This window comes from Dama dama, chromosome 2, assembly GCF_033118175.1.
Source record: "Dama dama isolate Ldn47 chromosome 2, ASM3311817v1, whole genome shotgun sequence".
Classification (NCBI taxonomy): Eukaryota; Metazoa; Chordata; class Mammalia; order Artiodactyla; family Cervidae; genus Dama; species Dama dama.
Window position 1 is genome coordinate 47,377,902 of NC_083682.1, and position 13,511 is coordinate 47,391,412.

At 43.7% G+C, this 13,511-nt stretch overlaps 1 protein-coding gene across 2 annotated transcripts in view; it reads left to right on the forward strand.

Annotated features, from left to right (window-relative positions):
- The window catches only part of FAT3 (FAT atypical cadherin 3), a 622,988-nt gene that overhangs the window by 372,880 nt on the left and 236,597 nt on the right, over nt 1-13,511 (forward strand). For both annotated transcript variants that reach the window (XM_061120597.1, XM_061120607.1), the window contains exon 3: nt 7,398-7,459. In XM_061120597.1, the coding sequence (XP_060976580.1) occupies nt 7,398-7,459 (62 nt within the window). The remainder of the gene's footprint in view (nt 1-7,397; nt 7,460-13,511) is intronic.

Here is a 13,511-nt window from a genome sequence, read left to right on the forward strand (position 1 = left end):
CTGAAGGAAAAAAAAAAAGATGTGACTGCTCTGATCTCATAACTGGTCACTGGCAGAGCTGAAACTGGGTTGCAGGTCTCCTGGTTCCTGGGTGGGTGGCTTTGCCACAGCTCTGCATTCTTGTCTGCTAAGAAGACAGTGGAAAAGCCTCAGAGTCAGAGTCCCTGGGTGCATGTCATGGCTCCATCTTGGCTGACCTTGGGCAAGTTATTTCTCATTTCTTCCTCAGTTTCCAGAGTCAAAATAGCTCCTGTTTCTCAGAACTCTTGTTCGTTTAAACGAGATCATGTATGCAAGCTGTTTAGTGTTTGCGTTTAGCACACAGTACTCAATAGATGTTGACACTACTATATTATTATTTACCCAACTTTCTCCGTGAATTCGTTAGAAACCAGGACATGGGAGGGCTATGGGATCAACGTGCAGTTGCTGTGTCTAACGTTAAACATTAAAAATCTTTAACCAACTTCTGAAAAATAGAATAAATAAATAAAAATCTATTAGGAATGGTTTTAATGACCTCCAGCTATTAGCATGGATGAGAGTGTCCAGAAACTGGGAAAACATGAAAATTATTCAAAGAATGGAAGAAAGCATTCAGATAACCTTACTTCTCTACTTAGGAGCTATGTGACCACTCTGTATAAGGCAATACTGAGAGTCCTGGGGGACTGTATCCATGTTACCCTCATTCAAACAAGTTTTGCTTGATACCTTCGATGTACCACCTTCTATATTAAATGCCAGAGACACAGGATAAATAAGATCTATTAACTACCTTTTGCTTATATCCTGTTTGGGAAGACTGATTGTTTAACAAAAAATTAGACCCAAATATTGGTTTCTATACTGTGTGTGTGTATGTTGGTCACTCAGTCATGTCCAGCTCTTTGCAACTCCATGGTCTGTAGCTCACTAGGCTCCTCTGTCCATGGAATTCTCCAAGCAAGAATACTGGAGTCGGTTGCCATTCCCTTCTCCAGGGGTTCTTCTTGACCCAGGGATTGAATCTGGGTCTCCTGCATTGCAGGCAGATTCACCATCTGAGCCACCTGAGAAGACCTTCTTTACTAGTAGTATTTCTTTTAATTAATTTATTTTTCAATTGAAGCATATTTGCTTTAAAGAATTTTGTTGTTTTCTGTCAAACCTCAGCATGAATCAGCCATAGGTATACATATATCCCCTCCCCTTTGAACCTCCCTCCCATCTCCCTCCCCATCCCACCCCTCTAGGTTGACACAGAGCCCCCTGTTTGAGTTTCCTGAGACACGTAGCAAATTCCTGTTGGCTATTTTACATATGATGATGTAACTTTCCGTGTTACTCTTTCCATACATCTCACCTCTCCTCCCCTCTCCCCATGTCCATAAGTCTATTCTCTATGTCTGTTTCTCCATTGCTGCCCTGCAAATAAATTCTTCAGTACCATGTTTCTAGATTCTGTATATATGCATTAGTATACAACATTTATCTTTCTTTTTCTGACTTACTTCACTATTTATAATAGGCTCTAGGTTCATCCATCTGTTAGAACTGACTCAAATGTGTTCCTTTTTATGACTGAGTAATATTCCATTGTGTACATGTACCAAGACTTCTTTACCCATTCATCTGTCAAGGGATATCTAGGTTGCTTCCATGTTCTAGCTATTGTAAATAGTGCTGCAATGAACAATGGGATACGTGTGTATTTTTCAGTTTTGTTTTCCTCAAGGTATATGCCTAGAAGTGGGACTGCTGGGTCATATGGTGGTATACTAGTAGTATTTTTATATTCAACAAACATAATGGTGCTGATTTAGGTTCCGGGGCTCAGCTGGTGACCCACCCGAACAAAGCCTTCCTACAACTGGGGTCTAGAGAGAGGTCCAGACAATAGATGAGTTACATGCCGCATGCTGGAGGAGGGAAGGTCAGAAAATGATTTGCAGAGAAGGTGACATTTGGACTTTCTGGAAGGATGATGAGAAGGTTTACCAGATAGTCGGGGTAGGCACGGCGACATGGTAAGAAGAGTAAATGGAATATGGAAAAAGAGAGTAAACACTAATTGTAGCTCACAGGGCTGCTATTCTAGTTGTATTTGTAATACCAATCTCAGCTTCCAACAGTTCTGGAAAATTATGCTGAGCAAAGACCGACACAGCTTCAAGTAGCACTTAAGGAAAATGTCAGTGTCATGGCACTAGATTACACAGCTGCGACCCAGGACACCCGCCGGGAGGAAGAGCAGGGAAAAGATGTCATCCTTTTGAGTGTCGCTTCTCTGACCATAACTACTTAGAACACTTTGAGTTCTTTTCTGAACAGGCAGCCCCATTTTCATGCTCAGATTTCTCAGAAAGGTTGTTAGATTCCCCCATTTCCGCAACAACAACAAAAAAATCAAAAGCAGTTCTTTATAAAGTAATTGCATGGTTCCAACCATATGCTCTCCCTTTCTCTTTACTGAGTATCATTCACTTAGGACTGGCGTAATCCCCTCCTAAATTGGAGGTTTGCATATGTAATTATATCAAATGATGTGTTTGTTTATATCTCCAAACCACTTTCAAAAGCTTGCCTATGATTTATCTTTGAAATTCAATTTCATCATGTCAGTCCCCAATTTACTGCGTCCAATGGGTCTACAGTTACATGTGTGATGCACATGCCTCTCTCTTGCGGAGATTACACAGTGAGGGTGCCTTCCACAGTGATGAATCCGAGCAGTTGAGGAGGGAATGGCTCTGTTTCAGTCTCTGCCCTGTTCTAAGACCCTACTGCATTCAGCTACAACAAAGCTGTTAGAAGGGAAGATGCAGCTTTGGCAGTTTTGTCTAATTCCTCTGGTCTGTGAGAGATGGTCCACCTCATTCTTGTGTGACTGCAAAACACTCTGTGTGCTGAAGCTCCATAGCTCACCCTGAGTGTGCCCCTTTAGAGGGAAGAAAGCTTTTCCCCCCCTTGGTTTATTTGACCCTGTCTTGACAACAAGGTTTATTTTCAGTGCAAATAACCACCAATCGTGACTTTAACCCAAAATGTTCTTTTCATTATATTTATGTTCCAGATTCCCCATGAACAAACCTGATGGATCTATTCGTTCCAATCCTTCTTCCTACCAGATTCATAGACTAACTCACTCATTCATTCATTCAATCTTAAAAAATATAGTGAAAAATATGGGTGAAATATAGTCATTCAGTATTTTTAAAGATCTGTCTCCTCCAAAACTGAAGGACTTGTTAAAATCTAAAAGGCAGAGTTTATGATCTCCTGCTGATTTTTAAACAGCTTTCCTGATACATAATTTATGTACAATAACAATCACCTATTTAAAAGCTACAAGTCACTGGCTTTCAGAATACTTAGGGAACTGTACAGCCATCACCATAATCTGTAATTTTAGAGCATTTTCATCAGCCCAAAGAGAAACTTTGTACCCCTTAGAAGTCACTCTCTGTCCCTTGCCCCACTTCATCCCATTTCCTACTAATTTTCCCTTGTTTTAAATTGATTAATTCATTTTTGGCTGCGCTGGACCTTTCTGCTTCCTCGGGCCTTCCGTGGCGCGGCCGGCGGGGCTGCCCTTTGGCGCGGTCTCTCTTGCTGCAGAGCGTGGACTCTGGGTGGCCTCAGTCCTCGTGGCTCAGGGGCTCCGTTCCCTGGGGAATCTCCCCAGACCAGGAGTCAAACACATGGCCTCTGCATCGGCAGGTGGATTCTTTCCTACTGGACCACTAGGGAAGTCCTGATTTTCACTTTGACTTAGACTTTTTTCCCATGTTTTCCTTTAGATCTGTGAAAATAAAGGTGATGGAAGCCCAGAGAACTGAGACCTGCAGAGGTGTCCTTGCCTTTTCCTTCAGGGACAGAAACTCTTTGTCTCTCTCATAGCTCTGGGGTCACTGGTCACGTGGGTTTTCTCCAGACTTTTCAGGAAGCCCATCTTCTTCCCTGTGGGCTGATAAGTGAGTGAGAAGCACACCGTGGGGAAGGTAGGCAGATGCACGGGAGCCACCTGCCCCCACTTGCACACTTGCACACGGGCGTGGTGATGAGGGCTTTCCTCAAGAATGACCCTCGGGATAGCTGGGAGGGGAGGCCGACCTCCTTCCGCAGTGCCGGCACTGCAGGGGCCGTGGCCGCATGACCTGGACGAGGAGGACCTGGGACGGCTCAGGAGCCCACAGCGGGCAGAGGGGAGGGCTGCTGGGCTTCTGTGTCTGCAAAGCGGCAGGCGAACAGGGACAGAGGCTGTCAGCCCGCTCACCCCCTCACAGCCTCCATGTCACAAGCATTTCTCATTCCCACTGGGACCTCTCACAGGGAATGCTCCCTGAGGAGGGGGTGAGGGCTGCGGAAGCCTCCCGACCCCTTTCAAGACAGTTACTTCTCACTTAGAAAGCGCTTCCGTGACAAATGAGCTTGTGGAACAGCCTGACCTGAAGGTGATGGCGTCGGATTTGTGTGTTAGGCGCTCGTGGGTGTGACCCGCTGACCCTGAGTCAATATGACTCAGAGCAGGCTCCTCTCTGTTCCCCACTGATCACCTCACACCAGTGTATTCACACATCTCCATGTCCCCTTTGCTCATCCGTCACACACACACACGCACACAGCGAGCTCAAGGTCTGACCCAGATGCTAAAGCTGCACAGTATATTTCATTCTTGGATGGGCAGAAAAACTCATGTCAATAAAAGGTCATGGTGAAATTCAACAAAGGATAATGGTACTGCAGAGAGCCTTCTCGTGGAATCAGAGCACCATCTCAAGGCATCATCTCAAGAGATTCAAAGGCAGTAAATGAGGGATGGAGTGGGGCACAGAATCCACGTGTTTTGAGTTTCCCAGGAGGTCCTGATGGGCAGCTAAGGAAGGGAAGTTACTGATTCTCTCCCTGGAAGTTTCTTTTTTTTTAATCCGTCTACCTCTCTGTCTAGTTGGCTGTGCCAGCTCTTATAGCATGTGGGGACTTCAGTCTCTGCTGCAGCATGCAGGATCTTTGAGCTCTGGCATGCAGAACCCTCCATTGCAGCATGTGGGATCTAGTTCCGTGATCAGGGATTGAACCCCAGACCCCCTGCATTTGGAGCACAGAGTCTTAGCCACTGGACCACCAGGGAAGCCCCCTACCTTAAAACTCTTGATAGCAGTCTTTCCCCATCATCTCTGACAATAACTCATTTTTATATGCAGAAGTGCCTAGCACTGCACCATTCACATAGAGGAACTCAGAAAATAGCTTTAACTGAGCACTGAAGACCCACACCCCCTCCCCACCCACAGATACTCCCCCCACACACAAAACAATGCCTCCTAAACAACCACACCCTAAGCCTGTCTGCAGCACAACTGAAGATCAGAGTATGAGTGATCTTTCTTTTCCACAGCAGCTTTTGTCAACTGACTGCTAATGAGTCTCCAGTTGTGTTTTAGGCCAGGTGCTTAGGTGGACACCAGGGCTTCTGAATCAGAAGGCAGGTCTTTCCCATGAAGTCACTCTGTCAGTCTGTCTAGTGGGAAAATACAGACACGTGAGCAAAGCAGTGTCGTAAAAGGCCAAGAATGATAGCGTGGTAGAGTATACTTGTTCTGGTAGTGTTTATCAGCCCCCTAACCCTGGGAGAGAGGCTCACCTCTCTAACACCTGAGCTAAGTTTGAAAAATCTGTGGATGAAGCAGAAAGGTGGGGGGCACATTCCAGGAAACTTTCATGGAAAGGCAGATCATCAGTGCGAGGGGAGTGTGGATTTCCCTCCCATAGGAGTGTGGACGGATGAGAGTGAAGTGAGTGGGGTTCAAACCACGTCCCTCAGATTGGAGCTCAAACCTAGGCACGCCTCATGAGACATGAACCCTGTCAAACCTCAGACTAGAAATTGAACCCTCTGTCTTTTGATTGAAATCACTCACGTGGTGTCTGGACTTAACTAAAGTTCAGGTTCTTTATGTCTCAGTGCAGAAGGAATTCAGCAAGAGACAAAGTGATAAGAAGTAGATTTAATTATTAATGCAGGATGTTTATGAAGGATACAAGCAAGCAGGCAAGGGGCCTCTGCCTCAAGAGCTAAGTGGGAAAGCAGGTTTATGTAGAGAGACACATTCCACAGAGAGAAGGTAGTCCATCTCAGAAGGCAGGAGAGAGCTCAGTGCAGTGGTTAGTTTTTACAGGCCGAGTAATTTAATGGGCTAACAATTGGGAAGATTATTCCAACTATCTGGCGGGGATTTCCACAACTGGGCCACGCCCACCTTTTGGCCTTTTATGGTCAGTCTTGTGACTGTCATGAGGCTATGGGTGTGTCATTTAGCATGGTAATGTGTTACAAAGAGCATATAATGAGGCTCAAGTTCTACTGGAAGTCAGATCTTCCTAACCCTAACCCTAACAGCCATGTTACTTCCAGTAGGATTTTATTTTCAAGGCCATGGGGAGCCATTTAACCCCTTGTAGTCTATTTTTTGACTTTCTCTAAAATCATGTACTCCATCCACTACTGGAAATTAAAGACGTGAACGCCTCAGCAGATTTTGATGACATACTTTTCCATATTTCATACACTTCACCAGCACTGAGAGTGAGCTTTTCAGTTCTCTCATTGATCAGCATAGATCAGCAGCCCAATCAGAGGGCCTTATTTTCAGGGACAGTGTGGAATCAAGAAATGGAATGTAAATTTGACCTCCTAATTGCCATTTAAGAATAATCATGATAAAATCTGCAAAAGACAAATTGGATGGCCTTGAAAGTTTTGTCTTCTCCTTCCCTTTTCTTTGTCTCTCTGCTCAGAGGGATGATTAATGAGAAATGCCATTCATAGGAAAGATAGTTATTTCCAATGTAGAACTTATTTGTATAAAGATTCAAACAAATAAAGAGATAAAGCTACAGCATGAGATCTTTCATATATGAGTAAATTTGAAATAATTATGTGTACAAGTAGTTATTGCAAAAATAACCTTCTTTGTCAGTATAACCAAAAAATTACGTAAGCGTAAAAAAGTTAAACAAGAAAGTTTTGTTTCATAGCCTGAATCTAATCAGCAATCTATTAATTGTTCAAGAACTTTAAAATCTTCAATGAGATTTCTATGGCAGAATTTCAGTCATATGCAGATGAATCATTGAAATTCCTTATTACCAGAAAAACAAATGTTCTTTAGTGAGGTTCTACATCCCCAAAGTGATTAAAGTACCTCAACAGTGGAAAGCAGAACCCAGAAACGAATTTTTCAGGTTTTCTTTGTCAGTTTTATTTTGTTCAAAGAGTAATTCTGAGCCCATCTGACTGGTGAGTTATACTGTTCCCCATGCGTTTGCTTTTCCTTTAACTGGACTTGGTTCCCACACTCAGTAAGCTGCTTGCCCCAGATATTTACAAGTCAAATATTCTCATTTCTACACAGGTCTGATTACAACAACTTCAAGGAAATTGGATCGAGAACAGCAGGCAGAACATTTTCTGGAGGTAAGCGCATAGAGGGAGCCGATATTCATTAACACTGACTTTCCCTCAACTACTTTAACCTTCCCCGTGAACTGGAGCTTGAATGTATGTGAACATTCACATACAGTGGGTCGCAAAATGAAGCTATTTCTCTTGGCTGATTGGTTCTGAAGCTGGAGATTTCTGGTGCCTTCCTGTGAATGCAGTCCTCTGTGCCAAGAGTGGATGGTGGGACCTTTGCCCTTCCTGAAAGCAAGCAGATGTATCAACATCTCTGCCTTGACTTTAGGCCCCTTTGTCAATAATCAGGAAAGAAAATTCAGGAGCAGAGCCTTGTAAGCCATTGTGGCCTCAGAGGTAAAAAGAGAGAGCGCCGAAGTGCAGCAGTTAGCGTGAAGCACACCCTTTGTGGAGAAGGGCACTGCTAGGCTCCTCGTTTCTTTGCTTGGGAGAGACTTAGGAAGGGCAAGCTGGCTGATTCACAGCCAGAGACCATAAAATGTGCTCCTGTAATTCAGTAAGACAGAAGCAGCAATATAAACTGTAAGAGCATTATTTCTGGAGGGGAAAAAAAAACAAAACATAAGGCAAGGGATGAGAAAATAGAAATGAAAGAGTCTTTTGAAACATTCTTCCCATACACATCAGGTTTCTTTATTGAGAAGCTTGAAGCCTGGGTAATATGTATGATGCTGTGATTTAAGTGTGACAGTCTCAACACTGCGTGGATGACAATGCTTAGAAGGTAGAGCTTTGTTATATTGTGTCCTTGCTGCTAAACTGATCTGTCAGTTGGAGGAACCACTCACTGGAATCCACAGTCCTATAGGCGCACACACACACACACACCTCACATCTCTTCTGACAGTCTCCTTTAAGTCAGTTCTCCAGTAATGATTTATTTAAAGAACACTGGACTAGAAATCAGTGCCTTGGGTCCTAGGACTTCCCTGCCATTATTAGCTTGGAGCCTTAGAAGCCGTTCAGCTGCCTTGGACCTCAGTTTCCCTACTGTGAAATGTGGCAAATAACTGCTACTCCGTATACCTCAAAGGATCATTATTAGGATTAAACCTGACCTTTTATATCAAAGTATTTTTAAAACTCTTACACCATTACACCTAATAAAGTATTATTATTATTATGCAGCATTATGATAACCCTTTTAAAACATTGCTATCATCACATAAAGATAAAAGACTCCAGGCTGCCAAAAAATAATTATTGTAATTCTTTTTTCAAAGTCATCCTAATGGGCTCCAGTACATACCTGCTCCAGAATTAGAGTAGGTTTGCCAGAATAATAGCCCTTATATTATATTCATGGCCTTCTTTCCTCTGCAGCAGAGGCCAGGCCTCCAGGAGGGGCTGGGTTCTCAGATAGTTGAACCTATTACTTCCCAGCAGGGAAGAGGGACGGTGTCTCATTAGCTGGGAAATCTGCTGAGATCACTTACTGCCTTGTCCCCGGAAAGGTGGTGTCCTGGGGGGGTGTGGGGTGGTGCAGAGTGAGATTCTAGGGAAAAGAGGCAAAAGTGTTTGCCAGGCATTTGAATTCACTCCCAAAGGAATCCTTAACAGTTTCCCATCCTTCACAGACTTACATGAATACTGACCCAACACTTTGGGCCCTTGGACGAACACAGGTGCTCAGTAAGACGTAGTTAAAATTGTTGTGGTTTTAATTATTATCATACGGTGTCACAGAGCCTGGCCTTTCCTAAAGATTCAGCTTCATCTGCACACTCCTGGACAGACAGAGCTCCCGGGCAGAAGGAGCCGGAGGCCCCAGCACTGTGCTTGGCCGTGTCTCCAGGGCTGAGCTGCGTACCAGGGACGCAGAATGTGTGGTAAGGATGGGCAAGCAGGCAGCCGACGAGTGAATGCTGTCACTGCAGACACAAGCGCTCTGGGCCGCTCACAGAAGGCTCCACGGCAGTGCCTGTAAGAGAGGAGTGGGTAGGCAAATGCAGTGGAGCGATCAGAAGGGCCTCTTTGAGGAGGTGACGTTTGGTGACAGAAGCCAAGCTTCTGTGGGAGACATGGAACCAGGCCAGTGTGACTGAGGGTGTAAAGTTAGAAGGCTGTAGAGGCAGCAGGGAAGCAAGCCGGAAAACACAAATAGGACTGTGGTAAGGATTCTGAACTTCCTCCCAAGTTCGGTGGCAAGCCGTGAAGCAGGGGGAGGGGGTGGGGCGTGATAGGATCGGCAGAGGGAGAGATGATGGGGCGTCCTGCAGGTCAGACAGAGGCTGGGGCAGGGCCTTCGTAGCCGGCAGACTGGGGAAGGGGGTTCTTTCAGAAGGACCCAGGTGAGAGATGATGGGGACGTGGATGAAGGTCTCCTACAAATCCCATCATGGTTCTAGCCAACTAAGAGCATATGGCTTTTCTGTAGTCCCCGGGGTAGAATTTGAATACCTGAAGGTCATCAGGCTTGCCCTCCAGCTCTGCCCACTCACCAGTATTCCCCATCAGAGGTGGTCTTCGGTAAACACTCTTCCGGAGGTTTTCAAAAAACTGCTTGAGTACCTGTCTTCTCTCTATCTCTCTTCCTCTTCTTTCTCTCTCTCTTGCACATAACACTCCTCCTTTCACTCCCTAAATTATAAAATTCCTAGTCATGTTATTTTTTTATGTATAATATTTCTGCGACCATTTGAATGGCATTTCTTTCTTTGTTCTGATTGGATCTTTAACTCAGCCCTCAAAGAAAAATGAATAAAATAATATCATTCGGAGTGCAGAAGAGAATTCTCTGCTGTACACAAATTTTTTTTAACTGCCAATACATTGTGTGAGTTTTAAGTCCAGCCTGTGGGTAATTAACCTCCTAGAAAGCCTTTAATTGGCAAGATAACCCTATGCTCCTCTTTAAACTCATATTAAACTTGTGGCTCTATTTAATCTTTCTCCTCTCCAATCAAGTAAATTGAACTCTTTTTGAAAGGCTCCGTTTAGAAGCTGACCTGGGAGATACACTTCTGAATAGGTAACCAGGAGGACATTAATGATGTGTTTATAGTGTGCTAGCCCGATTATGGAAGGCACTTTAATTGTATGCTGCTGGTACTATGCCTGTACTTTAATTTCAGATATTTAAACTGACTCTGTATACACTGTAGGGCTTCCCAAGTGGCACTAGTGATAAAAGAACCTGCCTGTCAATGCAAGAGACTCAGGATCAATCCCAGGGTCTGAAAGATCCTGGAAATGGCAACCCACACCAGTATTCTTGCCTAGAGAATCCCATGGACAGAGGAGCCTGGTGGGCTACAGTTTTCCACAAAGAGTTGGACATGACAGAAGCGACTTAGCATGCACGCACACACACAGTAAGGGTTTTGGAGTTTATAGAACATTTGCCTTAAATCTGTGACTATAAGAAGGGATTGTCATTATCAGAATCAAAGGGACTTGCTAAAGAAACAAGAGCAGCAAAAGACTATAGAAAAATTCACAAGTACATCCCTTGATAGCCAGTTATGACTGCAGTGGAGATAGAAGGCTAATTCCAGCAAATAGATGCACAAAGTTGAAAATGATGCATAAACTAAACTGTGAATTAAAGTTTTAGCTTAATGACTATGACTTTAGCCTTGATTACGTAGTTATCAAAAAGGCAGCTGTGAAATAAAGAAACACATTAATTCTTATAATTACTTGTATAGATTTTTTTATTCACCTACCATATTTAATCTCCTTATGGGCATGAAACTTGATTCATCAAGATAGTGAATGGAAGTGGTGTGGAAAAGCATGTGTGATCCATTCAGCCAGTCCTGAGATTATTGTGGGGACTGCTCATAGAGCCTAGACGGGCTGTCACACTCTCTGAATCCCCTTTACCTTCATCTGTTAAGTGGAGATGATGGTTTCTAACATCAGTTCAGTTCAGTTCAGTCACTCAGTCATGTCCAACTCTTTGTGACCCCATGGACTGCAGAATGCCAGGCTTCCCTGTCCATCACCACCTCCCAGAGCTTGCTCAAACTCGTGTCCATTGAGTCAATGATGCCATCCAACCATCTCATCCTCTGTCGTCCCCTTCTGTTGTTGTTGTTCAGTTGCTAAGTTGTGTCCGACTCTTTGTAAACCCATAAACTGCAGCATACCAGGTTTCCCTACCCTTGACTATCTCTTGAAGTTTTCTCAAACACATGTCCATTAAGTCAATGATGCCATCCAACCATCTCATCTTCTGTCGTCCCCTTCTCCTCCTGCCTTCAATCCTTCCCAGCATCAGGGCCTTTTCTAATGAGTCAGTTCTTCACATCAGGTGGCCAAAGTATTGGAGCCTCCACTTAAGCATCAGTCCTTCCAATGAATATTCAGGATTTATTTCCTTTAGGATGGACTCATTTAATCTTCTTGTTGTCCAAGGGACTCTCAAGAGTCTTCTCCAACACCACAGTTCAAAAGCATCAATTCTTTAGTAATCGGCTTTCTTTATAGTCCAACTCTCACACCCATACATGACTACTGGAAAAACCAGAGCTTTGACTAGATGGATCTATGTCAGCAAAGTGATGTCTCTTCTTTTTAATATGCTGTCTAGGTTTGTCATAGCTTTTCTTACTATTAAAAGAAGAAGCATTTTTTTTAAATTTCATGACTGCAGTCATCATCCACAGTGATTTTGGAGCCCAAGAAAATAAAGTCTGTCACTGTTTCCATTGTTTCCCCATCTATTTGCCACGAAGTGATGAGAGACCAGATGCCGTGATCTTCATTTTTAGAATGTTGAGTTTTAAGGCAGCTTTTTCACTCTCCTCTTTCACCTTCATCAAGAGAGTCTTTAGTTCCTTTTTGCTTTCTGCCATTAAGGTGGTGTCATCTGCATATCTGAGATTATTTATATTTCTCCTGGAAATCTTGATTCCAGCTTGTGCTTCATCCAGTCTGGCATTTCGCATGATGTACTCTGCTTATAAGTTAAATAAGCAGAGTGACAATATACAGCCTTGATATACTCCTTTTCCAATTTGGAACTAGTCCATTGTTCCATGTCCGGTTCTAACTGTTCCTTCTTGACCTGTATACAGATTTCTCAGGAGGCAGGTCAGGTGGTCTGGTATTCCCATCTCTTGAAGAATTTTCCAGTTTGTCATGATCCACACAGTCAAAGGCTTTCGCATAGTCAATAAAGCAGAAGTAGATGTCCTTCTGGAATTCTCTTGCTTTTTCTATGATCCAGCAGATGTTGGCAAGTTGATCTCTGGCTCCTCTGCCTTTTCTAAATCCAGCCTGAACATCTGGAAGTTCTAGGTTTCTAGCATAGGGTTGGTGTAAAGAGCATTTGAAGTTGCATCACCGATTTGATGGACATGAGTCTGAGCACAGCCTGGGAGTTGGTGATGGACGGGAAGCCTAGCATGCTGCAGTCCGTGGTGTCACAAAGAGTCAGACACGACTGAGCGACTGAACAGCCAAGTTCATACTGCTCCCTACATGATAGGCCAAAGAATCAAGGGATAACACGTGGTTGGGGCAAGGAATAGTGACTTTATTTGGGAAGCCAGCAGAGATAAGAAGATGGTAGACTAGTGTCCCAAAGACCCATTTTACCCAGTTAGAATTCTGGTTTATTTTGTACTACAAGGGGCGGGGGTATGGTTGGTTGCTGGTTGTTGCAAACCTGGTGTCAGAATCCTTGGTTTTTGTAGCTGTCCACATAGATCAGGTCAAAAGCTCCTGTAATCTTCCAACAAGACAAATGTTATTCTCTGTTCTGAAAATTTATCTCTATGTGAATGGGAAAGTGTTATACTCTTAAAGGTCAGAGCCTTTGGAATGGGCTATCATATCTATTTCAAGCTGTAGGCAACATTGTTAACTTATAGCAAGAGCAAGGGAATACAAAGGTTAAAGTAAAAGAAACAGCTCTCATATGGAGTCAGATTTGTTCTTCCAAATTACAGAATGACAAATGAAAGGTACCAAAGATGATGTCTGTTAGGTAGCATACGCCAGGAATGGTGGAATATGGGGGTCGGTGTTGTCAGTGCCAGTCGACTTTCTTATTTGTCTTTCTGTTCAGAGCATCTAATTCAGTACCTGGGAACCATGGGAC